We start from the raw sequence: 27,325 nt of genomic DNA on the forward strand, positions 1-27,325 counted from the left end.
TTTGACTCTGGTCTTTGATTGGTTGTCCCAGCTGCCGGTGGTGGCGGGAAACATGCCGGACGCCTACGGGGAGAGCGGCGGAAAAGCCACGCCCGCAGTCGCCGTGAGCAACAGCTGCCCGGCCGACCTGCTCGCCGTCAAGCCAGAGCCGAACAGTGAGTTGCTGCGCTTTGCCGTTTCCATGGTTACAAGAGAGGGATTCCCTACCCCCAAATGCCATTTCACTTTTAAAATGAATGGACGCTCAGGCCATTCTCGGAGATGAGAATGTGAAAATATGAAATGGTCTGATGTAAAAGCCTGCGGCTGATTGGCTGTTGCCCCAGTGGCGACCCTCCCCGTCGTCCGACTGGTACAGGGACTGTGTGCTTTCTCCCGGTTCCTCAGTCAGCACAACGACATCCTTAGGCACAAATTTGACATTGTCATCACTTCTGACTTCCTGTTCAGCGAACCTCAAGATAATCTCACAATCGCCAAAGTTCAACAAATCACTTCTCCTATGGAAATCACAAGTAGAAATGTACGTGCCCTGTTCGTAAAAAGTGACTTTTTTTTCAGGAAACGCCTATCTGTTGAAAAAAAGTTTTTTTTTAATACATTTTATTTCTGTGGTAGGTGACATAAGTTGATGCTCGGGTGGGGAGGGGGGGTGTCGGACAAAAAAAATTTAAAGCTCAGGAGAAGAAAAAAAATCCAGAGGGCCAAAAAAAATGTCACTCATGTTGCTTTTGTGAAAAATCAAATTAAAATCACATTTTTATGGAAAAAGAAATCTCAGCTTTTCTTTTAAGGCCTTATCACCCGGTCCTAATTTAACATGAGCTGTCTACAATGATGATGTTATGACGTTGCAGATGTGGATGCAAAGGTGCTGATGAAGGAGCGACAGAAGAAGGACAATCACAACCTGAGTGAGTTCTCAGTGAACAAGCCAATTGACCCCCGAAATCACGCTTTTACCAGACAGTTGAAGAGACGCCTTTTTGTTTTCCAGTTGAGAGGCGGCGCCGCTTCAACATCAACGACCGCATCACCAGACAGACAGTTGAAGAGACGCCTTTTGTTTTCCAGTCGAGAGGCGGCGCCGCTTCAACATCAACGACCGCATCAAAGAGCTGGGCGCTCTCGTCCCCAAGACGCCCGACCCGTTAGTACTCGGGGGGCGGGGGGGTCGCCGTTCATTCGGTTGCGGGTGCTAACGAGGCCTTGTGATTGGACAGAGACGCCAGGTGGAACAAAGGAAGCATCCTGAAGGCCTCGGTGGATTATATCCGAAGACTTCAGAAAGAACAACAACGAGCTCGCGACATGGAAGAAAGACACAAGAGACTGGAACACACCAACAGAACCCTGATGCTGCGCATACAGGTCAGTGACACTCATTCGTCAATCGCACGTTGGTCTCGCCCACCTCCCACACCGCACCTGTCAATCGTTAAACATCCCCCCTCCAATTCAGCCCACCTTTGACAAGTTCTCATTTTCAGGAATTGGAGCTTCAGGCAAGCCTCCACGGCGTTGCTTTTTCTTGCGGCGAGGGCACCCCGACGGACTCGCAGGGCTTCCTCTCTGCTGTGACGCCGTCGTCGGACACGCTGGGCTTGGAGGAGCTGAACGAGCTTCAAGGCGGCGGGGACGCCTTCCCCGCGGACCTGATGAACCACGCGGGGCTGGCGGCGCTGGACGACTTCGGAGACATCCTGATGGAGGACGGCGGCCTGATGTCACCCGCGGGCGGCGCCGACCCCATGTTGTCGTGCGGGGCGTCGCGCTGCAGCAGCAGGGGGAGCAGCATGGACGATGACCTCTGAGCAAACAGTCAACAATAACCGCCGGCATTTCCTCTGACACCGTGCTGCTAACTATGCCGCCGCCCCTCTGTCATCTCCCATTCACCACGGTAACCACACCCTTCTCTCTGTCCCTGTGGTGACCACATCATCACCTCCGCCGCCATGGTCATGTCATCACACCTTTGTCACCATGAGAACCGTGCCATCCTAATCTGTCAACATGATCACGTAACACTCATCTGCGACTATGGTAACCACATCACCCCCAGCCCTACCCATCATGATGGTAGGCAAATCATCCTCTCTGTCACCCTAGTAACCATGCCATCCTTCTGTCACCATGTTAACCAAGTCATCACCACCATGTGACCATGATAACCTTGTCATCGCCTCCCATCACCATGGTAACCATACCACTCTTCCCATCACCATGGTAACCGCACCACTCTTCCTTGTATCACAATGATGACCAGGTCATTAGCCCTCTGTGACCCTGGTAAAGATGTCAACACCCTCCTGTCACGATGGTAATCGCACGGCTCCCCTTCACTTGCCGCGGTAATCCTGTCATTCCCTCTATCAACATTGGAACCCTGCTTTTTTTTTGCTCCGTCACCACGGTAACCACCCCGTCGACCATCCGCCCTCTCTCGCTCTCTCTCTGTACATATGTCAAACGTTGCCATAGCTACAGCTAGCTCCATTAGCATCGTTGTTTGTGCTAGCGTGGATTTTACCTGTAAACAAATGCGTTACCAGCTACCACTTGGAGGTCAGTGCCAAAATGAATTGAAAAATGTTTTTATGATATATAGAATTGGATATATAATTTTTTTTATAACAATTTTCTAATTGGTGAGCTTCTGTGGCGAGCATGTGGATATGAATGTTGTACGTATGTGTCCGTTTTCTGATTGATAGGCACTCAGTCGAAGAGCGTAGCCAATCGGAGCAATTTGTCACTTGATGCTGCATCTTGATTGGTCCTGAGAATGCAACTCCAAATAGTCCTTGTGTCATTCCTCTTGATTTTTTTGTTTTGTTTGTTTCCCTTTACCAATCTGTTGCTGGTACAAACATTTTGGGGACCAAATGCCCTCGTGTGTGATGTCGTCTTATTTAGCAAGCACTAGCATTTAGCTGTCAGAAAGGAACGTGTATTTGCGTGTGCCAATGCTAGCTAGCTGCTGCTGACAAACACATCCGTTAGCATTGTCCCGTTGAGCAGTTAAAACTTTTCATGATTTTATTTTTTTTCTTAACAGTGAAAGTAATCTGTTTCATCATAGCAACGGACGTTTTGCTGTCGGGATCATAAAGGGAGTCGTCTTTGTTGTTGTTTACAATCATGTAACATTGTATCATATCTCTATATAGAAACTTTATATCGAAATAAAGTGAGAAGAAAGTATTTTTCTCTAAAGTACTATTGAGTCGTGAGGCCCTTAAAATGCCCCCCTGGTTCGTTACTCATTGCTGCATGCCATGTATTGAAAAAAATAGGTGGGAGGGGGAACAAGAAAATAACAACCGCAGAGGTTACATCATTTTATTCGTGCTTTAAAAGATGTTTTTCCCAAGTTTGAAATAACAGAAGGTAAATTTGTGTTCCACTCACCACCACCAGAGGGCATTAACAACCTCTTGGAGAATCTCACGCGTGTCATTGTTAGAACTTGTGCGTGAATATGTGCCAATGTCTTTGATGTTGGCTGTCAGGGCTCAAAGGTTAGTTCACGTTGTCTTTTCAGTAACTTCCCGTTTCCTGTTTGGATGTTCCGAAAACGGACAACCATACCCAAATTTCCTGTTCAGGGCGGCCCGCCCCTCCAGAGAAGTCAATCACACCAACTTGACATGGGATTCCACAAAACTTGGACAAAAGAGCACATAGTACATTCATGCAGTGGCAAGGCACGCGTTTTTTTTAATTTTTTTTTAACCCAAAGCCGCTGGACTTTGAGGCAGCCATATTAAGCACTATTCAACTGTTTTGCCCTTAAATAAATGAGTGCATATAATTGCTGTTAATGAATTGCAGTGCAGCCTGTGTCAGGACACGCTCCATGAGTCCTAGCAAAGTTCCCATTCTCAGTACGATGAGGAACCAAGACTCCGTCTGAACTTTGGAGTGACCTCATCTTGTCATCCTTCCGGGATTGGCCACTCTAAGAGGGGAAACATATGGCGCAACACTCCAAGCAAATCTCCAAACAGTCTGTGGAGCTGCAGCACTCCTCCAGTATCCCGCAGTCCAGCGGGGCCGCACACGCATTGTCCCAGCAGTAGCAGCAGCAGCAGCACCAGCAGCAGGTGTCAACGAACCAGCAGCAACCGGACGAGCCCCCTCCGCACGTCACGCACCTCTCCGCCGCCCAACACATGGACGGAAGCTCGCAGAATAGACAAGCCAGCAGGCAGCCAATGCAACAGTCTGTGGAAGACATGAGACTGCGGTTACATGGAGAAGAGACCGCCGTTGTGTGTGTGTGTATGTATGTATGTGTATATGTATATATATATATATCACGGATTAAAAAGAACTCGACTAGATCTTCCAAACGTTGCATTCTCTGTGTGTGCGTGTTTTTTCATGCGTACCCATGCGCCGGAGAGATAAGGTTCATGTTGAAGGTGTCCCACTGATAAACGCAATGGGTGTGTTGATCTTTCTACTTCCTGTCACAGTCGTGTCGGTTCCATCCATCCATCCATTTTCTGACCCACTTTATCCTCACAAGGGTCGCGGGGGGGGTGCTGGAGCCTATCCTAGCTGTCTTCAGGCAGTAGGCGGGGGACACCCTGAACCGGTTGCCCGCCAATCGCAGGGCACACAGAGACGAACAACCATCCGTGCTCACACTCACACCTAGGGGCAACTTTCGTTTCTATTTCATCTAAATGGTTAAACAAAAACACAAATAGGACCCGAATGTCAGCTTCACATGACACCCACCCACCTTCTCCCGCCACTTCTTCAATGAGGGCAGCGTTTGTCTTGAAGGGGGCGTGGCTCTCACTGGAGGACAGCCGTTTCTGATTGGTGGGGACCGAAGGAGGGAGAGGAACCCGCGGCAAATTGTCTCCACCTGAGGTGTCGTCCGCGGTGACGTCACGGCTGATATTACTTTGAGGCGTGTTTATTTGGACGTCGACTTCCCGATCAGTTTCCAGCGAGGCGTGCTGGCCTGCAGGGGAAGACAGTTGTCAGGTATTAGCCTATGCTAAGCTAACGTCATTAAGCCCACCTGCACTTTGGAGGAGGACGCTCGGTCTACCGGTTGTCGGCTGGCTGGAGATGCACTCTCCTTGGTCGGAGCACTCAGAAGCTCCGCCTCTACGGTCCATCCTGGCCACTGAGAGATAAACAGTGTTGTTCTCTGAAGAATAAAAACGAATTATTACTATCCACTTAATTTATGTGCGTAAAATAAACAAGAGTGGGATTTGCTGGCAACCAATTGAGGGTGTCCCCTACCTACTGCCCGAAGACAGCTGGGAGGGAGTGTGTAAAGCTCTTTGGACAGGCACCTTATGATGTAGATACACGGATAAATCGTGCAATCCATTTACTATTTTAATGACATAGGATTTGTCATATGTTGGACTATGACATGTTTTTTTTTAAACATTCTTATTATTGTACGGACTGGCGAACAGGTCGCATGTGGTTGAAATAACATGACCAACTGACGATTACAGTTTGGTTGGTCTTGAAATAATAATGGACTGACAATGATGGACGTATGCCCAGGCCTGTGACGAATGATGGACCGGCAACATTTTGTAAATTGCTGGTCATGCAGTGCTCTGCGAACATTGCAGCTCTGCTTACCTTTTGGCTTTGACACGACAGCGCTTCAGTCACCGCATAAAAGTGGTTCTTTTGCTCTGGAACTCTGTCTTGCTTTGCTGACAAATCATTGGCTGAGAAAATCCGCGTGGTGTGGTGTTTATTGTGTTCATTAGTCTCACTGTGCTGGCAAGATTTAGAAGCACTCACTCAGAAGGTAGATAAGTAAAGATTAACTGTGATTTCACACTTAATGCGTCGGCAGCCATACCTGACTCTCAACTATTGGTTTACAAAAATTAAAACGTCACTTTTATGTTCCTTTTAAATAAGGTTTGCACTTTTTTTCACGTTCATATTACATTTTAACCAGCTGTTCTCAGCATTTTTTTTAAACAATGTCAAATATTGTATAAATCCATCGTGAGAATAATCACAGCCGTTGGTAATTTGGCTCATGAAATGATGTCAATAATATTGACCTAAAAACCAACCTTCAGCCTCCGCACGCTGCTTTGCACTCCTTCCAAGGCGTGTGCGCGTTTGTGTCTGTGTTTGAAGTTTCAAGTTGGAGGCGACCCGCGTGAGAATAAGCTGCTCTGGTAATGGGGGGCGAGGGGGGTGTCTGGGTTGTCGTGTGCGCGTGTATTCATGTGAACGCCCACAACACCTCCCACTCCGTTGTGCGCACGTCACAACAAGAAATGCGGTTGATTTGACAGACAGTTGAGGTGAAAACATTCTTTCGAAAATAACGCTATAAAGAAAGACGGTCATGTGTTCATGTGGAGTATCAAGTGCACTGTGCACAATTAGCACCATTCATAAGTGTTGATATAATGCAGTCGTGGGCAAACTTTAGCGCTGCAGGGTCACATTAGAGTTTATTTATTGATTTTAATTTTTGATTAAAGTGATGCATCATGCAATTGATCAATCAGAATTTATTTTCGTGCCCTTTATGTGTTTGTGAGTCTTTTTTCGTTTGGATTATGAATTAAAAACCAATTAATTATCTGGTGGCAAAATTCATGATTTATGAGTAAATAAATGTTTTCACAATAAACGTTATTTGTTCTGGAACAAGAGAATATTTCAAAACAGCAATAAAACGTTTTTTCTTGAATAAATGATGTTATCGAGCGATTTAGTTGTTGTTTCTTTTGTGCCCTGCGGGTGTCGCTGCCACTTCGGTATCGCAGCAAAGAAAAAGAGGAAGAAAACGCGCACGAAGATGCAACTGCTGATGCTGTGAGGAAGAGGATGATGAAGTCGAACAAAGAGAAGGCTGTCGGTGTATTTGGGGGGATAAAACGCGTCTTTTGGCTTCCAACCAAGTGATGGTGAGTCTTGTGACGGTCAAGTAGAAACAAAAAACGACGACGCCATTGACGCAAATGGCGGTTGCTCCGCGTATGTTTTCAGTCTTCTATGCGCAATTGTTTATCGTTCTTCACATTGTCCATCTTCACCGGGGTAGCACAAAGTCGGTATGTGCTAATACTTGTGGAAAAGAGACACTGGCTAAGGTCGAAGTACTGATTTAACCAATTCGTTTCGCTCAAAGTAGGTTTCAGTGTAAAAAGTCAAAATGATTCGTTTTTTCCAGCTATCAGTTATACAGTTATTGTCACATTGTTTGTAAACAATGCACCATGTCACTTCTGTTACACATTTGTCATTCGTTCGTCTACACCTGGGCTGACAAACTCTTTGTAGTTCAGGGCAGGGTCACGTAAAAGATGTCAAGTGGTAAAATCACAGCATCATTCATATGACTAACCCCAAGTAGGTGGTTTCCCTTTTGTTTTCATGTAAAGCAACACAATTCCTGGAGCATGCATGAAGTTAGGGAGAACTACGTTTAATGATAAGATAAGATAAAATAAGATAAGAAAACCTTGATTTGTCTCACAATAGAGAAATTCCCAATTTACAGCAACCAAATTATGAAAGGGAGAAGCACAAGAACAAAAGTATATAAATAAAGATAAATTATAAAATATAAATATAAGCATATTAAAAATGGGTGAGCGGGGGTGAGTCCAGGTTTTCAGGTCTGTCCATTCAATAGCCTGACAGCAGTCGTGAAGACCACGCTCAGATTTACTTCTGCCTATCACCTACACGTGTGCTTTAATACTGATCACAGGGATTTCTTAATGTAAAGGGACACTGCTTTAACAATAAAAGAATAAAAATGAGTTTTAAGAAGGGCAGCAAAGGGGCCTTGCCCACCGTTCTTTTCAAAGAGAGAGAGAGCGACAGAGAGAGACTGTCGATAATTTCTTCATCAACTCTATGCCCCTTTTTCTCTGTAATTTTCAACTTAAGTTTGAATTAGAGATTATTTGTCAAATAACTGCTAAGAAAAAAAGAATTTTAAAGCTCAGGAATGACGTATCTGTTTGTCTTAAAGGCGGACGAGGCGTCATTTCGTCAACCTGACGATGATGAGGAAGGAGTCGATGTTAGCATGGAAACACCAAAGGGGCCCGTCTACTGCGTCTGCAGGAGACCTGACATCAACTGCTTCATGATGTAATCCACCACACTGTTAAAATGATTCACACCTGTAGCGCGCAGTAAAACACCTGTGGAACGCATGCAACATACGGAGCATACGTGGATCAGCCGTGACACTTGCATCGCGCATCGACACCTTTAGTACACGCATTGACACTTGTAGCAGACTTGTAACACTTGTAGCTCATGTCACACCTCGGGCACACGTGTAGCACACGCACGAAACCTTTATTGCACACGTAGCACTGGCTGCACAGACGGAACACCTGTAGCATACCTGAAATACGTAGAACGCCTGTTGCACACACATTTCCGTGTAAAAAAAAAAACCCCTGTAGCACACATTCACAATGTAGCACCTGAATGAGACGTTTTCATCGCTGGAACACGCACGTCACACATCTCAACTCGACTCAACTCAAGTGCATCTCTGGAGTACTTTAAATCAACCGTCGCTGTAGACAAACTGCTGTAGATGAGACAAACTGAGTGCTCAGTCAAATCTGAAATGGAAAAAAAGAAGCAGCAATAAAGCAACACAGGGAGCTGTCTTGACTGCCGGTGCTCTGAAATAACACTTGTTGAGCACTGGACCGTATGTTGACCGAAACACCACGTTCGTTGTCGTCCAATCAGAGGTTGTGACAGCTGCACCGAGTGGTTCCACGGGAGCTGTGTGGGCGTGTCAGAGAAGGCGGCCAAAACCATCCGAGTGTGGTTCTGTCCCACTTGTCGAGGTGACTGGCCTTTTTTGCACTTCAATCCTAAACACACACACACACCCACACACACACGCGTGTCTTCATGTGCGCGATGTGACACCGCTCCCATCAAATGGCGTTGTCAAGAGCGCATGTGGTGTGTTTGACTCTCGTCCATCTCAGAAGGCAACCCGTCTCTGGAAATTAAGCATCGTCAGAAGAAGACAAAGGAGGAAGAGCCCGAGGAGGACGGGAGCTCACCCTTTCAGTCCATGAGTGACGGCCGGCGTAGCTCACAGGTGACTCGGCAAGCAAGAACCAAGCCCGCCCGGCGCGCCGTCGACAAAAGCACATGAGTTGTTCATTTTTTTTATTGATTTTTTTTTTTTCTGCCTTGCCCGCGTTGCGCAGCAAATCAAACGGTCTGCTCGCATGTGCGGCGAGTGCGAGGCCTGTTTGAGGACGCAAGACTGCGCCACCTGCGATTTCTGCCAAGACATGAAGAAGTTTGGAGGACCCAATAAGATACGGCAGAAGTGTCGACTGAGGCAGTGCCAGTTCCGCGCACGGGTGAGTGATCGCGACATGGACGCGGTGAGTGCCGTCGTCAACGCGTCTCACACATTGGCGCCCGCGGCACACGCGTCACGCCTTGTTGTGTACCCGCAACGGCTGTAGCACGTGAAATAAAGTGAGTTTTTTGCAAAAGATGTGGCATGTTCCTGGTGTGGAGCAGAAGATGCTTCGCGTCAAAGAAGAGGAGTTGAGTCGACGCCGCGCCAAGGGGCGACGGGAGCGCCGCCGGCAAGACGGCGGGCATCTTACGGAGGGGGAAGAGGAGGACGACGTGTTCAGTGAAAGCGAGCTGGAGCTCTACCAGCAGTACAAAGCTGCCGGATTCGACGACCTCGTCAGTGGATGTTTGGGGGGGCGGCGGCGGGTTTTTCCCGCTGGCGCTTCCTCCCGTGACGTGTCTTTCTGCTGCAGATGTGGCACAGCGGAGAGGCGGAGGAAGAAGAGGAGGACGAGGAGGAGGAGGAGGAGGAGGAGTCACTCCGAAAGAAGGCGGTGAAGGTGAAACATGTGAAGAGACGGGAGAAGAAGCCAGAGAAGAAGGCGAGTACCACAGTGATAATTTTCCAGTTGGAGCCCTTTTCTGATCTGCGGGACTCGCTGATCAGAAAAGTATGAGTCCCATGATGCATTTCGAGAGTCCCAAATTTCGAATTCTGAAATGGTCGACTTATTCAATTGCAGATGATAATAACACAAACAACAACAATATAAATTGAGAATAGGTTTATTTCTTATCAACAAATGCTGCAAAAATGGAAATAATTCAGGGATGCAAGATTATTATCGCAAAAAACGATCCAACTTTAGCTGCTTCCTTTGTGATATCTCAGCAATAAACTTTCGCAACACTTGTTTTAACGTTACACAACTTGGCAATCGTCTGCTTTCCGTGAGGTGAAGGCCGATCTCGCCAATCTCGTCTCGCGAGAATGGAAATCTCGTCACGCGAGATTACTTAACGCGAGATCAAAACAACAATGGCCGCCATTGTCAAACTGCGCCACTGCGTTGCTGGAAAAAAAGATTTATCGTCGTTTTTTTTTTTTTTTGCTTTTTTTTTGTTTAGACTGAGAAATTTCCTTGCGTCCCAAAAACGCACATTATTTGGAACGGTTGCGTCCCGCGGGAAAATTATGCGTCTAGGACGCGGGACGCAGAGGTAACGAGATGGCTGCTACCGGTGTCGCACATGAAACGCCGTCTACGGACACGTTGCGCGCACGCTTGCAACACATATGGGACGGCTGTAGCGCGGCCGGAGCGCGCAGGTCATCGCTGTCGCACACAAGATACCGCGTGTGACCGATGCCTTCGTCCACAGAAATCCCTCTCCACCTCCAAAGAGGAGGCGCGGCGTCACAAGGCCAAGCAGCGACACAGGGGGCGCGTACGGCACAGTGAAAGAAGGGGAGGAGGGGGAGGAGGAGGAGGAGGAGCAACAGAGGCTGACGCAAAGGAGCTCGGCAGTCCTCTGCGCCAGTGTCTCGGGCCAGGCTGCGTCCAAGCGGCCAGAGCCACCTCCAAGTACTGTTCCGACAACTGTGGCAAGAAGCTCGCAGCCAAGTGAGTCTCGGCCCCCCGTTCCCCCGACGTGATGACGCACAGCTTTTTCCGATGCCCGTAGGCTCCGATTTGACACATACACTCAGCCAACTGCACCTACAGCACAACACACACAGCGTCACCACGACATCATAGCAGCGAAGATATCCGTACACCTTTTGTGTCAGTGAATGTGGGTACCAGCACAGTTTAAAATATGTCAACGGTGATTCTACTTGAGACAAAGTCCGCAGCGGCACACGTATTGACTTGAATCTCAAATTCTAAAACCTTCGACGGTGATTAGCATTGGCTTCTGGGTGAGGCGAAAAGACTTGCATGAGTGGCGTCACTTTACGCTCCGACAGTGTAGCCGTCGTTAGCCTCCAGCGAGCTCATGGCCAGCTTTCCCCGCGCAGCCGATGTGTTTATGAGAAGACGATTAATCGGTATTGATGAAGTGGGGGCGAAGAGAGACGTGCTGCTATTTTCGGTAAAGCCCAATCACCCCCGCCCCCCCCTCTCTCTCTCTCAGGGGTTAGGGTTCGCGACACGTGCTGCTATTTTCGGTAAAGTCCAATCACCCCCGCCCCCCTCTCTCTCTCTCAGGGGTTAGGGTTCGCGAATGACATGATGAGCAACAGGTGCGATGCTGGAGGAGAAGCCCTCCCATGCCACCTTTTGGGTACAAACGGAACAGAACCACGACAGTGAACGATGAAACAGAACCAAATCCAATCCAAAGAAAAACACAACCATGACAATTTCAGGAAATGAACAAAACCGACCTTGTCCGCCATCGGACCCAAACTCCGATGACGGCGATCGTAACGGGACGTCGCTACATTTTGCAAATGTATGTCCACGTACAAGACGCCTGTATCAGGACGGCGCGCTTGTCTGCGCCTGTATGAGTTTGTGTGGTTACATTCTAAGACATTGACTGGACATTTTGACGTGCGCAGTCGCATCTATGAGATCGTCCCTCAGAGGATCCAGCAGTGGCAGCAGAGCCCCTGCGTGGCCGAGGAGATGGGCCGCAGGCAGCTGGAGCGAATCAGGAAGGAGCAGCAGGCCGCCAGGCTGCGCCTCACCCTGATGGAAAAGCGCTTCCACGAGCTGGAGGGCATCATCGCCAACTCCAAACTCAACCAGGTGCAGCACGACGAGGAGGTACGAAGAAAACCAGACCGAGCGAATGCGGTTTGGGAGAAACGGCCCGAAAAGATGACGGTGCACTGAAAGGCTGTGGAATTGTTGGGGTGGAACGTCGGGCTGGGCGATCTGGCCGAAAAGCCCATCGCGATCGAACCGTTTCCGATCGGTCCATCTCCATCCATGTATTGAACCGAACGTTATTGTTTGGAACATCGTGATTGGCTGTTGCAGGTCAGACTGGCCATCAATCAAACAGAAATGACGCCACTCTTTCTTTCTATTTTTCATGTCTTTGTGATAAGCAACCTAGCGCTCGTTTTTCACAACACAAAAATAGTCACGATGATCAAATAAAAAGATAGTCTTCAGAACTCGACTAATCCTCGCCATCGGCATGCTCGGCGGGTACCGAGAGACTTACAAAGAGCGGGGTCTGCTTCCTGATTTTTGTTGTTTTTTTTTCATCGATATGATATTGACTGCAACGTCTATTGATATCGATTAGGTGTCTGTCGCGCGATATATCGAAATGAGATTTTTGCCCAGCCTGAGTAGAACACGAGACTTGAAAAGTGGGAATGGTTTGAGTTGGGAAAGAAAAGTATGTTTTCGAAGGACAAACAAGGATGCGGGAAAACGCCAAGCGAATGAACAGCCGTCGCGCTTGTTCATTGCAAAGGCCAACGAAGGCGACGGCGACGACACCGACCTTCAGATTTTCTGCGTATCCTGCAGCCATCCGATCAACCCCAAGGTAGCGCTCAGACACATGGAGAGGTGCTACGCAAAGGTCGGTATGAGCCGCCGCCTGTCGCCGCCGCCGCCGTCAATTTTGCCGTCTCTGACCACGGTTGCCCCTTTTTGTCCCCGTAGTATGAAAGTCAGACGTCCTTTGGATCCATGTACCCCACGCGGATTGAAGGGTGAGCCCGCCCGTCTGTCTACATGTCACCATGATTGCAGTGAAAATGACTTTCAATTTTTTTTTTTCGATGAATATTATCCGTGGGCGTTTGGGGTTGATGTTAAATGGCCACCTGGAGAACACAAATTCACACCGGCGCCGTACAAAAAAAGAATGTCGGCTAAAATATGGCACGTTTCCCCGTCTCTGACACAGAGCGACGCGCCTTTTCTGTGACGTCTACAACCCTCAGAGCAAAACGTACTGCAAGCGGCTCCAGGTCTTGTGCCCGGAACATTCCAGGGATCCAAAGGTTTGATTCCCTTCTGTGTTCTTGCAAGCACTTTCCATGTTCTCGGGGCTCCATCTTGGGATGGCGTCAGGGCTGGGCGATATCGGAATCATCCTTATTGGCTAAGTATGTGGAACACACAAGGAATTTGTCTCCGGTAGTACAGGCTCCACTAGTATCATCATAAACCATATGACCATCGCACAATATCTTTGCTTAAAAAAAAAAAAATCCACACAAAAATTGGATTTTTCAATTTCGTCGTTGCCCCCCCCCCCTCTTTTTACTCACAGAAAACATAGATAACAAAGACAACATTTTCGTTTGCTTTTGTCCTCCAGGTGGCAGCAGACGAGGTGTGCGGCTGCCCTCTGGTCAAAGATGTTTTCGAACCCACCGGCGAGTTCTGTCGGGTCTCCAAGAGAAAGTGCAACAAGCACTACTGCTGGGAGAAGCTCCGGCGCGCCGAGGTGGACCTGGAGAGAGTCCGAGTGGTAGGTCAAGCTCCCCGTCGGGGCTCTCGGCCAGGCTCATGGCGCCGTTTCGCAACAGTTTAAAAGGCTCTTCTTTGTGTCTCGGGATGGGACAGCGGCGGAGTTTGATACAGTCTGGAGAAGAAAAAAAAAAAGGGGGCGGGGGGGCCAAGTGGTGTTAAAAAAAAAAAAAAAAAAAAAACACTCCCTTTTCTTTGAAACATTGACTATGGATTAAATATCCGTTTATGAATGACAGACTAGCTCATAAATTTGATAATGGACCATTAGAGTCGATATTGTTCGCCCAGGACAAAATGGACTCGAAACACAGTGTATGCATGGAAAAACGGAAGGTTTTCAGTAAGAGATGAATCACGACTTCAACTTTTACCAAAGTGCTTTTCTATACAAGTACAACACGGGTGTCAAACTCAAGGCTCCGGGGGCCCGATCTGGTCCCCCGCCCGCGAAAACAAATGAGGTGTGTCAACTTGCGCGATCCTTGCTAAAATCTGCACCAAAATGTCAAATTGTCATGAATAGCGTTGCGATTTTGCAATCGATTTGTTACCCTGTTTACACCCACTTGAAAAATAATTAAATGAGATTCTCAACTCGACTGTACAGTATTTTATTCAATATATCGATGAGTTTGGCACCCCTGGAGTACAGTATGTGTACTTCGACACGACAGAGTACAGAGGCTGAGTACTTTTGTCATCTCTGCTTCCGCATGTTTGCGTTGCCAAGTGGTACAAACTGGACGAGCTGTTTGAGCAAGAGAGGAACCTGCGGGCCGCCATGACCAACCGGGCGGGTTTGCTGGCTCTCATGCTGCACCAAACCATCCAGCACGACCCGGTGACCACAGACCTGCGCTCCGCCAAAGACCGCTAGGCACGCACCGTTTGCCATCCCCAGAACACCACGAAGAACTCCTCGCAACGTGGTTCATTTTTAAAGCGATTGGCTACCCTTTGGAAGGGTTTCAAATCCACCACCATGTTGTTTGATGTTGGCGTGATAATGCATTCCTTTTCTATTTTTCTATTTTCATTGTTTTATTGTGTCTTTCTATGTTGTTCTTATTGAGGCTGACCAAGGCCGCAAAAGGTGTTTAAATGTTCTGGTAACTTTCATCAAGATAAAGATGGGTTCGTCGTCATTCCGTTTTAAAATTGTCACGCTTCAGTGTTGTCCAATTCTGGTTTATTCCTGTTTAATTCATGCTCAAAAATCCAACGGATTTTTGAGCATGAATTTAGCAACGTTCCTGCAGTTGTAATCGAAGTCTGACATTAAAAGCTGACGCCACTCTTGCACTCCAAAAACGTCTTTTTATTTATTTATTTTGTATTTATTTATTTATTTATTTTGAGGAAGGGGTTTATGACTCACGAACTAATGAGACCTTTCAACAAAGAGGTTTGAATCTATTAATGTAGCCATGAGATTCTCTGGCTAACAGCATGCAGTGTCAAGAAAATGTCTTCATTGACAATATTTGTATTTGGAATTTAGAAGTTGTTATTAAATGTTATTAGTAATTTGCACACAAAAATCAGAAATGTTCATCTCACACAAACATAATTGAAATTCAACCAAACTGATTTTGTTTTGTTTTGTAATTCTAAACAATTTATCATACAAATTTGGATCATGTTCCCGAAGTGGTGTCTCATAAATAATATAATATTCTTGTCAGAGGATGAAAGGGTGGATGAAGAATTTAACATATTGGTTGGCTCGATGAAAAAAATTGGGTATTACGAATGTATTTTTTCCCGCCCTTGTCATTTATTGTGACATGATTATCTCCACTAGGTGGCGACAAAACATTAGACTCTTGTTACGCATGTCCAGAATAGAACGAAGAAGAACGCGTGTTGACTGCTAACCCCTCGATAAACAAGTCGCTCCGACCTAATAATTCAGTTTATCTTAAGCCAGACCACCTGGTTAAGATATGTAACTACACACCAACGCGAGTTTAAAAGATGACGGTGAGTAAACCTTTCATGTTGCATCAAGAGCGATCATGTTTAGCCAAGCATTTTAGCAAGCGAACAGGTTACCGAGGCAACGAGAGCCCGTCCGGACGCGACGTCTGGACATCTTCTGGCCTCTTAAAATATTATTGCCTGTGGTCGGAACTGTTCACCCCTTCCCAAATTCACTAAAGAGTGATTTTTATGTCGTGGACTATAAAACGCAGTAATCAGTGAAATGAAAAATAGTTGTAGACCACGTCGTGGGTGCCGTTTGTGACGTGTCATCGCGCAACATAGCGTTGGAACAAAATAACACTTAAAATTCATCATCCTTGTTGTGATGTGTAACTGTACTCATTTTAAATACACACACACCTACCATGCATGTTTTTGGAATGTGGGAGGAAACCAGAATACCCACGCAGGCCCTGGGAGAACATGCAAACTCCACATAGGGAGGCCGGAGCTGGAATCGAGCCCTGCACCTCTGCACTGTGGATAACGCTTGTATATTTCCATAATTGTTTCCCCCTGAGGATCCCTCGGGAATAAGGTGGATAGTGACAGAAGGCATCTGAAGCTAATGTTCCATACGGAGTAGGTCAAGAAGCTAGCTGCTCTTCAACAAGTCAAGTCAACTTTATTGTCAAATATGCTACATGTGCAACATACAGCACAGATGAAATGTCATTCCTCTCAACCACAGGGGGGAGAGGAGCCGCTGCGGGAGCCCGCGCCGCCATCAAAAGAACAGTTCACCTAAAATGACAAAATAAACAACGAATGAAGATTCGTCATGCATTCTCACAAAGTTAGTCCACAAAACGGCAGCTGACACGATGGAGCAGTACAGCATTCTGGGTCGCATCGGCGAAGGCGCTCATGGCATCGTGTTCAAGGCCAAACACGTGGAGGTGATGTCACCGTAAGCCTGAAGTTTCGCTTTGCGGACTCGCCGGTGAATGCTCATGTCACAAAACGATGTGAAGCAGACCGGAGAGACGGTGGCGCTGAAGAAGGTGGCTCTCAGACGTCTGGAGGACGCCATTCCCAACCAGGCCCTTCGGGAGATCAAGGCCCTGCAGGAGATTGAGGACAACCAGCACGTCAGTCCGACTCACTCATGCAGAGGTTTTCTCGGCTCAAACGGAGACAGGGAGGGGGACCATTAGCTCAAGCAACAACACCTTTTCTGTTTTCAGTCTTTGCGTGCATTTATTGTTATTTCATGATGACTGTTTCTTATAAACAAACAAAATTGAGCCCTGTGGAACACCACACCACGTTTTCTGCGCGCGGGAGATCAAGGCCCTGCAGGAGATCGAGGACAACCAGCACGTCAGTCCGACTCACTCACGCAGAGGTTTTCTCGGCTCAAACGGAGACAGGGAAGGGGGACCATTAGCTCAAGCAACGACACCTTTTTTTATGTTTTCAGTCTTTGCGTCCATTCTTCATGATGACTGTTTCTTATAAACAAACAAAACTGAGCCCTGTGGAACACCACACCACGTTTTCTGCGCTCCCACTGCCGACTCCTCAGGTGGTGAGGCTGAAGGACGTCTTTCCGCACGGCACCGGTTTCGTCCTGGTCTTTGACTTCATGTTGTCCGACCTCTCGGAGGTCATCCGCAACGCCCGGCGACCCCTGACCCCGGCGCAGGTCAAAGGTTACATGTTGATGCTGCTGAAAGGTGTGGCCTTCCTGCATAACAACAACATCATGCACCGGGTGAGAAGCGTCCGCAGTCGAGTAGGACCGGGTGATGCGGCCTTCACCAAAATCCGATTGGTGACTTGAATCGAACGTTTCCACCTTGGCTTCGTTCGTTTTTTAAAAATAGCGTTTTGAAGAATGACGAAAAAAAGCCCAACAAATGACTGGATCAAATGTTTGATGCTGCCCTCCCCAATAAAGCGCTTCCTATCTGCCTCCAGGACCTGAAGCCCGCCAACCTCCTCATCAGCTCGTCGGGGCACCTGAAGATCGCAGATTTTGGTCTGGCCCGCCTCCACAGTCAGCAGGAGGATCGACTCTACAGCCACCAGGTGGCCACAAGGTGGCGCCCTCTCTCGGCAGCTTCAACCGTCACTCCTTGCGCTTTGGATTTTGAAAAACGCAGTCGTACCGTTTCCGCGTGTGTCCAGGTGGTATCGTGCTCCCGAGTTGCTGTACGGAGCCAGAAAGTACGACGAAGGCGTCGACCTTTGGTCAGTCAAACGGTTCATGGTTGGATTTCCAGTGCGCGCTTTGAGCCCCCAAATGGTCAATCTTTTGCTCTCAAGCGTCACAATCTGGACATGTCGCATCAGGAGGGGAAAAATGTGTGAAATCTTGAACCCGTTGCAACGCGGTGGTCACCACAGCGGACAGCTTTTCAAAAGTTGCTCTCTCCTACATGAACGAAATCCCTCCAAACATTGCAGAAAATCCCAAAGAGAGTTGTCGTCGTTTGTGCCTGAAAAGCTTCTGATCAGGATGAGACCTTTCCACATGTGGTTAAAAATCTGCTGCACTGATTGGCTCGTTGAAGTCAGGGTGCATGTCTGAATGACAGCCACCAAATGAGCACCGATGGCGCTGCGTGTGCATCGCAGGGCCGTGGGTTGTATTTTCGGAGAGCTGCTCAACTCGTCTCCTCTGTTTCCCGGTGAGAATGACATCGAGCAGCTGTGTTGTGTCCTGAGGGTGCTCGGAACGCCCACCAATGACACCTGGCCTGTAAGACGCGCACACATATCTGCATGCACAAAAAAAAAAAAAAAAAACGCACATACACACGAACACATGCGCGCATCAACGGAGCCGAGCAGCAAGCGTCCCAACTTTGCTCCCATTGAACCGCAGGAGATGGCGGAGTTGCCGGACTACAATAAAATCACCTTCAAGGAGAATCCTGCCGTCCCGTTGGAAGAGATCGTTCCCGACTCCTCCCCCCACGCGGTCAGCCTGCTGCACGGCTTCCTGGTTTACCCGTCCGAGCGCCGATGCCCCGCCCATCAGGTACGAGACGAGCGATCGAGACGAGCGATCGAGATGAATGAACTCCCCGATGGTTCACCCGGCAGGCTCTCCTCCATCCGTATTTCTTCTGCTCGCCTCTTCCCGCCCACCACTCGGAGCTGCCCATCCCCCAGAGGGGGGGCGGCGGCGGCGGGCACCACCTCAACCCGCGGCTGCAGGCGGCACCCGCCGACTTTTCCGTGGACCTCCCCCTGAAGAGCAGCTTGGTCCGGCCCGCGCAGCTGCGGGGGCACGCTTCCTGCCTGTGATGGGTCCAAAGCACTTCCTCGGGACGAACAGAACCTCCAAATTCCAATGCGTGATTTGAACCCGGAGACGACAGATTCGGCCGCCCACTGTCAGCTTTCCCCACGTGACCAAGAAGAGGGGAAAAAGAAAAGCAATCAAACTTGCACCAGCCCCTAAAAGTGAGTCAGACAGGAAGTGGACCTGACGGACCCCCAGAGGGAGGGTGGGCGGCGTGGTTGGGTATTTTTGCCCGCAAGTTTGCCAGCAGCCTCGGCGCCCTTTTGCTGGTTGAAGGCCAAAGTCAACGAGGCACTCGAGTTCGCGGGCACGGCTGCGGGACGTCGGCGTGCGCTTGTTGCCGGAGGACGCCGATTCCCGACGCTTGTGCAAGAAGTGATCCAGCTTCACTTCATTTGTCCCCCAAGTCTTATTTATTCACTCCCTTCAGCTATCTATGCCAGCGACGTATCGTGACAGGCAGAGCAGTTCGATGATCTTTGGCGGCTCAGTCAAGGCTGCGGAAGCGCCGCCATGGAAACGAACCGCTCATTGAGTGCTGCGTTGCCGTAGTGATGATCAGATTGACAGCCCGCGGGATTTTGTGCGCCCGCATGCGTGCGTGGCTTATCAGCAAACGTTGTTTTTCATTATAAAGCAAGCAAACAGTCTCTATGAATCAAAAATTGTTATTGTCAGAATACACGAAGGTCCTTTCATACATGTGTGTGCGCGCACACACACATGCGCGCGTACGATCGACACACACGGGATTCACAAACTCACAATCCATCCACACAAACAATCACGCGTTCCACACAGACGCAAGCACGTCTTCGGTTCATCAACACACACACACACACACACACACACACACACACACACACACACACACACACACACACACACACGTGTGTTAACGTGTATGGCTTATGAGAAGAAGTTTTAAAGGTTCTTTCATGACAACCAAGCAATCCGTCTCTATTACTCTCTGGTCATCATCAATCACCATTGATGAAGGTCCTTTCGGGTTAGAAAAATACAAATGAATCAACATGCTTCAACATCAAGAATAAAAGTTTGGGTATTTGCATACTGATTTGGGGGCCGGGCCTCTTTTGAACCGCACCCCCCCAATCAGAAACCGTGTTGTCCGATCACATGCAAGGAAAAGGCTTTGAAGAAAGAAAAGAAAAAAAGAAGCCCTTCAAAGTCACCCCCAGCCCCCCCCAAAATAAGCGTAAGCTGTCCGCTAATGTCAATTCAGAGCGTGAGTCCAGCCAATCGGCCCCGCCCACCGAGGCGACTGCCAATCAGAACCCGCGTCAGTCGCCGCGGGCTGGGCTCCCGCCAGGGCAAGCCCCGCGCCTCTTGGCGCCCCAGCCCGGCTCTCCTCCAAGCGGAAGGCAAACTGGCGCCCGACTCGCCGTCTTCCGACTGGCTGGCGCCCGACTCGCCGTCTCCCGATTGGCTGTCGGCCGAGCGCTCGTCACGCGGCATCAGGAACGAGAACGGCGCTTGCTGAAGAGCTGGCCGGCTCCCGGAACGCTTTGCGTCCTCCGCCGCCCTCGCTTGCTGCCTCCTCCTTTTCCTCTCCTCCTCTCGCTCGTTCCTCCGCTTCCTCGCCTCCTCCTCCACAAGGTCCAAGTCCAGATCTGGCGGGCCTCCTCCACCGGCGCTTCCTCCTCGTCTTGGTTTCGCTTTGGCTCCCCCTGGGCGCTTTTTCCAAGGCGGGCTGCGGGAGGTGGTCGTCATGGCAACCGTGTGAGCCTCCTGCTCCTCCATGTGCGAGGAGGATGAGGAGGAGTCTTCCTCAGGGCCTGGAAAAAAAAAAAAAGACAAAGTCAGCTGAGCCACCTCAGAAGTCCTCGAGATGCTCGAGGCATTTTTTTTTTTTTTTTTTGGACATGATCTCGAGGAAAAATATTTTAACTTTCTTCTCTGTGGGACTTGATGCAAATGAACCCCGTATCATTGGTTTCAATCGGGAGAAATTTTGAAAATGCCAGAAAGTGGGGTGGGCGGCAAAAATTGTTACTTTATTCCTCTATTGACACACTTTGGGTCGCCGACGCTTCACTCGCAGTCAATTCGAGGACCACAGCCGCCGAACAATTTTAGAATTTATAAATCAACAAATGTGAGGTGCAGGTATTTTGTCGAGGTGGGGGTTGCCATCCTGCGGTATTCACGAAAGGCCTGGTGAGTGACGTGGGTGTCAATGAATGAGCCTGTAAAGGTGGCTGGCTGGATTCGTGAATTGTGTGGGTTTTTTTTTTTGTTGTTGTTTTTGTCACTCTTTGTTTTGTTCAGCAAAGCAAACCTCCAAAAAAGAAGAGTCAGCGTCATTTTTGTTTTTTTCCGATGATGTGAAGGGGTGCAAACAAAATGGGAGGTTTTCATTTGAGGGCCATCTTGCCCAGCCCAGCTGAGAGCAACGACATTTTGGACTCAACAACACAGAAGATGTCAGAAGCGCTTAAAGGATGAAGGATGAGCCGCGCGGAGGAGGAAAGAAAAGACGCTGAACGTTACCGACCGCGAGTTTTCCGTGCGTCCGATGACGTAGAAGCAAGGCTCGCCCTGTTTGGAGTTGGTCATGCACAGAGACAGGCTGGACAGCTCCACTGAGGAGGGAGGAAGGAAGGAAGGAAGGAAGGGGGGAGAGAAAAAGGAGGGCGGGAAGAAGAAGGGACAGAAAGGAGGAAGAAAGCGTCAGCGAGCGGAGAGCGACGTGCTTTGGGCTCAAAGCTGGTCCATTCGTGGCTTTGCGTCTCAAGTCGTTTTGATGCAAATTCGGCGTGGCAAGTGCATAAATTAAGCTGCCACCGCGTGCATGAAATTTGCAGCTTTGAGGTCGAAAATAAATTCTCCAAAATTCCCTCGCCAACCTGCCATACGATGACATTTCAGGTTTCTGCTATAGAATTGTCAGCTCATGTCCATTTCGATGCCGCTGATTCAGCACAGGGTGGCGGGAAGGTGCTGGTGTCACGTTGCAAGGTGGTGGTGGACCGCAAAAAACAGGCAAGAGGGAGGAGCTTGACAAATTGTATTAAAATAGAGAAAAACTAAATCCAAAGCAAACAAAGTCCAAAGTATCAAACAAAAATCACGACTGAAGCTAAAACCTAACATTAACCGAAACATGACTGAAACAAACCTGACAGCAGCAAACAAACAATGACCCGACAACGAGTGGTCGTGCCGGGAGTCCTTTTAAAGCAATAATCACATAACGACCAACAGGAGTGCAGCTGCAGGGAGAGCCGGGGGGGAAGGCAGACCGCACCCTGAACTGGTCGCCCGGCCAGTCGCGGGGCACGCAGAGAGACCAACAACCTTACCGAACGGGCACCCATCCCACGCTGGCCACACACAAGTCCCATCGCGTGGACCGCTACACCATCAATGACCCTCATCAACGGCACCCTCACCGTAATCGGGGACGTAGCCGTTTCCTTTCTTCAGGACTAAATGGATCCGATGGCCTCCTCTGCGGATCTGCTCCACGGCCTGACTGTGCGTCATTCCCGCCGTGCTGTCGCCGTTGATCTCCACCAGCTGGTCGGAAACCTGAAGGCGAGCGACGAGGAGCTTCAACGAGCGGCCGTTTCAAGAACAAGCAGAGAAACCCAAAATGGCGCCCGCGTGGAGAAAGGAGCTCATAAAAAAAAAACGCAGGGATGGAGGCCATTGAGTTGGGGGGAAATCGGGGACGTGCTTATGCTAATACGCTAACGTGCGCAGGGTTTTTTATTTTTATTTTTTTGAATGGCATTTTAGCCCAGCCATAAACTGAGCAATTAGCTTAACGTACTACTTGGCTCTCTGTTGATGGAAAACCAAACACGTTCTTTGCAACAACGAAGCGCAGCCCTGGCGCCGAATGACATCACTTTTTTGGGGAGGTGGGGTGGGGGGGGTTGTGTGTACCTGCATCTTGTTGCTACATTGGGCTGGCCCCCCATCCATCAGTCCCAGCACATAGAGTCCCATGTTGTACTCGCTGCCCCCCCGCAGAGAGAAACCAAAACCCGTGGGCCCTCGTTCCAGATCCACTCTGTAGAACCGAGACTCATTCTGAAACACACACAAAAACGAGCGTGCACGTGTTCAAAAAAAAAATGAGCGGCATGTGGCTGGCGACCGCTTGTCATTTGGAGTCCAAAGGTCGAGCGTTATCGGTCTCAGCGGCTATCAAGCATCTTTTTTGCGAACAAAGAGGCATTTGACTTTGGATCAGATCATCGGCGAGCTCTGCGGAAGCCTGATCGATTGCACGACTGTCCGTGTTTTATGTTATGTGTTGTGTTTATTATTTTACTTGATGTGAACTGTTTTGTTCAGCGCTTTGTTACAGCTGCAGCTGTTGTGAAAGCGCTCGATAAATCAGCATGTTTTGTATTGTATTGTACATCGAACCTGTTCATTTGAATCAGGGGAGTTCCAACAGGGAGAGTCAGAAAACATGCATGACAGCCCCCCCCAGGACCTGAGTTTGACCGCTACGTTCGCCTCGGGAGCTTGTCGCCAAATGCGAGTTGGGATGGAGCATCTTTTGGTGAGCAAAAGGACTTTGAATTTGGATCCTATGTCGTCGGCTACGTTAGCTTCTGGCGCAGGCTACGCACTGGCTAGCCGTCACATGCTTGTCGTTGACCACCGAAAGAGTGTTTTCAGTTTCAGCCGCTATGCAGCAAGTTATTGTGAACAAAGAAAGGCCTTTGAACGAGTCTCGCGCGGTTACCTTTGCCCTCCCTTTGCATCCTTTGGCGAAGTGCTTGTCGATTTCCACGTCGGCTCCGTCTGACTCTGCATGGGGCAAAATCGAGTTTGGATCGGCCTTTCGCAACCGGGCGCGGAATCGCAATTTTCGGAAACATTTCGGCGCACGTCTCACGCGCTCGTGGCGTCACGCTCAGCTTCAGCGTGTTTCCCGCCCTCCTCAGAATCTGGGCCAGGTCTCGGTGGTGCAGGGACGCTACCCGCCGTCCCTCCACGGCCTCCAACTGGTCTCCGGGCTGGATGAGGCCGCTGCGAGCTGCTGGACTGCCCCGGCGCACCGTCACGAAGCGATGGGACATCAGGGATCGGGACGGGGCTGGGCATGGGGGAGCAGGGGGGGACAAAGGGTGGACAAGGTGAGTTTTTGTCTTCACTTTTCGAGTTCTTTTGAAGAGCCTCTGATTTGCTTTCCAATCTTGAAAAACGGTCCGGCCCCACCTGACCTCTCGGAGCTCCTCCGCACCCGCCACCGCGGCGGCTCAAGTCTGCGGACCAGACACGACCAGAGGTAGCGAGAACTCAGCTCAGAGCCGGAGCCGTCCCCTCTCTTTGGAATGAACATGACTTGATTTCCCAATTTTTGTCTCAATGTTTCCAATTTTCTTTTCTTTGTCCGTCCTCATTTATCTCTAAATGTTCTCATTTCATGTCGAAAGGTGCTATTTTTTTGTCTCGGTGTCCTAAATGCATCTGAATGTCCTCCCTGTTGTTTCCACGTGTCGTCGTTATGGCTCAGTGTCCCAAAGATTTCATTTTGGGTGTCCCCAAATTGTTTGAACATGTCCTCATAGTTTGTCATCTTAGCCTCATTTTGAGTCAAAATCTCAGAGTGTTTACATTTTGTGTCTGAAGGTCCTTATTTTTGGCGGAAATCTCCTCATTTTATGACAAAATGTGCTCAGCTCTCAGCGGCTGAATGTATAATTGAAGACGCACCAATCGCAGCACTGAATTATTCACAGCAGCCTCAAATGTGTCATGAAGGCACGTCAACCAATCAGAATGTCTTCATCGGCTTCGAGATTGTCCTAATCGTCACGTCCAACATAAACTGAAGCGGATTGAACATTGGAATTTCACGCTTTCCTTTTTTTTTTTCCATCTGTCAAATGAGCTTTGAAAGTGTTTGTGAGCATAGAGAGCCGATCAGCAAAGCCTTTGACGTCACAGCATTAGGCAAACACGAAAGCTGGCAAGCACAAAAAAAAAAAAAAATGCGAGAGGACCTGACGCGATCCAGACTGACAGCACCACGCCACACGGAACAACTCACCAAAGCTAAAAATAGGACAAAAAGCAACCAAAACCTTCTGCGCCGATTGTCCAAAACCCAGACAGCAAAATGTCCTTACGCCGGGTGAGACGAGCGCTTTCCCTCCGTTTCCAGTCTCCGCGCTAAGCTAAGGCCGTTCATTTCCCTTCTGCGGTTGCGCTAAGCTACGGGAGAAAAGCGATTTCACTTCTAGCCGTCGTGCTAAGCTAGGCCGGCAGCTTACATTCGGCCGTTGTGCTAAAGCTAGCGGTAGTCGGCCGTCCTGAGGATGTTCGGACCATATCAAAGATGTCAAATGTTCATCAATAAAAGATGAACTCTTCATCAGAGTCTTCCTCATCGTTCTCAGTATTCTGGAATGTTTGAACCTCTTGGCACTCAAAACGCACTTGAATAGTTGGCACGCAGATGCGTGCGCGGACACACGCGAGCAAACGCAGACCGGTGGCGTGTTGCGCCACTCTGGACTGGCTCGAGACCTGAAACAAAGTCCCCGAATGCAGCGAGCGAGGTCATGAAAAAGTAAATATTGAGGGGGCGATGCCCCGGCGACGAGGGCTGAAGGATACACTGGCGCCGAGTCACCCAGACCGTGTTGCTCAGAAGCTATTGAAGCTATTTTTCATCCTCCTGGGGTGGCAACATTGTTTCGTTTTTCTCTGTCCCCCCCCCCACCCCCCATTGTGGGGTTACAAGGACGCAGCGGCGGCTAGCTTCCCGCGGTTCGTCGCAACGAAGGGAAAAACCTGGTCGTTCTCATGAACTCGACGTTCTCGACGTTTTTAAACGTCTTTTCAGACTTAGTCCAGAATTGACTGGAACTGAATGAGTTAAAAACTTCCCCCCATGAAGGTCCTTCATGAAATCAAGTTAATGACCCCCCCGATCACTTTTTTAGCGCGACACGTCTTCATCATCCTGTCACTTTTTAATGCACTTCATCACATGATCAGAGCTCGTCATCGGGCTGGGATTCGCCGCTCAAAGCAAAGTTTGTTCAGTTCCGCCAGAGTGGAGGAGATTCGTCCCGTCTCGTCTGCCCCGCCCGCCCCTCCTGGCTGACTTTGATGCAAGAGGCGCGGAGCGCTCTGGACTGATTGCCGGTCAACGTCAGGGCGCATCTCGACAAACGACGGGCTTTGTTTGGCTGCCAATGTTGTTGTCATGTCAAAGCAAGCAAAGGTAAAAACGTGCAAATTCCACACGGCAAGGCCGGAAGTCGCATTCAAAACCCAAACTTCACCACTTGACAGCCAGACCTGCTCAACACTCCGCTGATCATCGAAATCAGTTTCAAGTACCAACCAGGTTCTGTTAACCAGCTCGGCAACACCAGCAGTGTGTAGGACAGCACACACACACACACACACACACACAGACACACACACACACTTACATTTGGAGTTCTTGACCCTTTTGAGAACAGCCTGCAGTCGCTCCAACATGATGAACCAGAACCTTTTGATGTGCATACGTGCCCCGTGTGTGTGCCCGTGTGTGTGTTGAATCTCAGAAAGCAGGCAAGCGTTTCAGCTGAGGCGAAGCAGCTCGCCGAGGGGGCCGAGTGTGCACCGGTGGGAGGGACCGACACACAGATTGCGCGTCTGTGTGTGTGTGTGTGTGTGTGTGTGTGTGTGTGTGTGTGTGTACACGCTATCATCTGTGAGGGCACGCCCCCCGAAACTAAAACCAAACTCGGCTCTCCCCCCACACACACATATTCACCCTCTGAGTCCAAACAAAGAAGTCAGTCAAAGAAGGGTCCTCGCTGCCGCGGTGATAATCAAGCTAATGAAGCGGCAAATGACGAGAAGTGATCGTGACAACCAGGTAACAACGGGCAATAATGATGGGACAAGTCTGATGTCAACGCAACTGCCGTGCGAACGAAGTCACGAGCACTTTGCGAAGGAGATCACAAGCGATGACGACGGTGCGCAACACCGCCATCGAACAAGCGGCGATCATCAAGCTTGATCATGTTTTAGAACAAACGTCGCGGAAAATGTGACCATTTCACTGGTGGGAAGAACAAGAAGAAAACCGTTGAAGCAGCTGCGCACCCGAGCACCTTCGGCCACGAGATTGCTCCCTCCACTTGAGCCTCGTTCTCATTTTCTTGTGCAGTGAAGCTCTGTTTCAGTCAACGAAGGGTCCTGGCTGCCGTGGTGATAATGAAGCGGCAAATGACGAGAAGTGATCGTGACAACCAGGTAACAACGGGCAATAATGATGGGACAAGCCTGGTGTCAACGAAAC

The 27,325-nt window shown here is 49.2% G+C and overlaps 5 protein-coding genes and 1 long non-coding RNA gene across 14 annotated transcripts in view; 4 read left to right on the forward strand and 2 right to left on the reverse strand.

Moving 5' to 3' along the window:
• tfe3a (transcription factor binding to IGHM enhancer 3a) overlaps window positions 1-3,207 on the forward strand; it is a 5,186-nt gene extending 1,979 nt beyond the window's left edge. Inside the window, exons 2-6 of the mRNA XM_019860815.1 lie at window positions 32-155; window positions 858-914; window positions 1,075-1,150; window positions 1,224-1,371; window positions 1,491-3,207. Of these exons, the coding sequence (XP_019716374.1) occupies window positions 32-155; window positions 858-914; window positions 1,075-1,150; window positions 1,224-1,371; window positions 1,491-1,814 (729 nt within the window). The 3' untranslated portion in view covers window positions 1,815-3,207. The remainder of the gene's footprint in view (window positions 1-31; window positions 156-857; window positions 915-1,074; window positions 1,151-1,223; window positions 1,372-1,490) is intronic.
• On the reverse strand, window positions 3,068-6,204 carry LOC109510482 (myoD family inhibitor). 2 transcript variants are annotated; one of them, XM_019860818.1, is made up of 4 exons: window positions 6,084-6,204; window positions 5,045-5,152; window positions 4,757-4,984; window positions 3,068-4,230 (listed from the first exon to the last, which is right to left on the reverse strand). In XM_019860818.1, exons 2-4 carry the CDS (start codon window positions 5,142-5,144, stop codon window positions 3,965-3,967), a joined length of 594 nt encoding a protein of 197 aa, XP_019716377.1. In that variant the 5' UTR covers window positions 5,145-5,152; window positions 6,084-6,204; the 3' UTR covers window positions 3,068-3,964. The 2 variants fall into 2 exon arrangements, with proteins under 2 accessions (XP_019716377.1, XP_019716376.1); XM_019860817.1 differs by having other exon boundaries at window positions 5,045-5,176.
• Window positions 6,205-6,800: 596 nt separating this feature from the next.
• Window positions 6,801-14,661, forward strand: cxxc1a (CXXC finger protein 1a). 3 transcript variants are annotated; one of them, XM_019860812.1, is made up of 14 exons: window positions 6,801-6,932; window positions 8,009-8,130; window positions 8,752-8,852; window positions 9,000-9,115; window positions 9,228-9,386; window positions 9,526-9,726; window positions 9,804-9,932; window positions 10,714-10,955; window positions 11,900-12,107; window positions 12,772-12,882; window positions 12,966-13,015; window positions 13,213-13,309; window positions 13,630-13,782; window positions 14,515-14,661. In XM_019860812.1, the coding sequence occupies exons 1-14, from the start codon at window positions 6,930-6,932 to the stop codon at window positions 14,659-14,661; spliced, it is 1,839 nt and encodes a 612-aa protein (XP_019716371.1). In that variant the 5' UTR covers window positions 6,801-6,929. The 3 variants fall into 3 exon arrangements, with proteins under 3 accessions (XP_019716371.1, XP_019716373.1, XP_019716372.1); XM_019860814.1 differs by having other exon boundaries at window positions 9,553-9,726; XM_019860813.1 differs by having other exon boundaries at window positions 9,003-9,115.
• A 963-nt stretch (window positions 14,662-15,624) lies between these two features.
• Window positions 15,625-19,153, forward strand: cdk20 (cyclin dependent kinase 20). 2 transcript variants are annotated; one of them, XM_019860833.1, is made up of 9 exons: window positions 15,625-15,767; window positions 16,462-16,669; window positions 16,748-16,861; window positions 17,299-17,487; window positions 17,694-17,815; window positions 17,904-17,966; window positions 18,354-18,477; window positions 18,604-18,759; window positions 18,825-19,153. In XM_019860833.1, exons 2-9 carry the CDS (start codon window positions 16,595-16,597, stop codon window positions 19,026-19,028), a joined length of 1,047 nt encoding a protein of 348 aa, XP_019716392.1. In that variant the 5' UTR covers window positions 15,625-15,767; window positions 16,462-16,594; the 3' UTR covers window positions 19,029-19,153. The 2 variants fall into 2 exon arrangements, with proteins under 2 accessions (XP_019716392.1, XP_019716393.1); XM_019860834.1 differs by lacking the exons at window positions 16,462-16,669; window positions 16,748-16,861 and having other exon boundaries at window positions 18,604-19,153.
• Window positions 19,154-19,929: 776 nt separating this feature from the next.
• The window catches only part of magixa (MAGI family member, X-linked a), an 18,528-nt gene continuing 11,132 nt past the window's right edge, over window positions 19,930-27,325 (reverse strand). For 3 of the 5 annotated variants that reach the window (XM_019860828.1, XM_019860830.1, XM_019860831.1), the window contains exons 17-21: window positions 23,909-24,109; window positions 23,756-23,820; window positions 22,942-23,088; window positions 22,443-22,581; window positions 19,930-20,825 (exon numbers count right to left, since the gene is read on the reverse strand). In XM_019860828.1, the coding sequence (XP_019716387.1) occupies window positions 20,269-20,825; window positions 22,443-22,581; window positions 22,942-23,088; window positions 23,756-23,820; window positions 23,909-24,109 (1,109 nt within the window). In that variant the 3' untranslated portion in view covers window positions 19,930-20,268. Of the gene's footprint in view, window positions 20,826-21,544; window positions 21,633-22,442; window positions 22,582-22,941; window positions 23,089-23,755; window positions 23,821-23,908; window positions 24,110-27,325 lie in introns of all 5 variants that reach the window. The other 2 variants (XM_019860829.1, XM_019860832.1) reach the window with 2 other exon arrangements.
• The window catches only part of LOC109510490 (uncharacterized), a 1,293-nt gene continuing 685 nt past the window's right edge, over window positions 26,718-27,325 (forward strand). The window contains exons 1-2 of the long non-coding RNA XR_002167131.1: window positions 26,718-26,728; window positions 26,811-26,812. This is a non-coding gene — a long non-coding RNA (uncharacterized LOC109510490). The remainder of the gene's footprint in view (window positions 26,729-26,810; window positions 26,813-27,325) is intronic.

Source organism: Hippocampus comes, unplaced genomic scaffold (genome assembly GCF_001891065.2).
Source record: "Hippocampus comes isolate QL1 unplaced genomic scaffold, H_comes_QL1_v1.1 scaffold56, whole genome shotgun sequence".
NCBI lineage: Eukaryota > Metazoa > Chordata > Actinopteri > Syngnathiformes > Syngnathidae > Hippocampus > Hippocampus comes.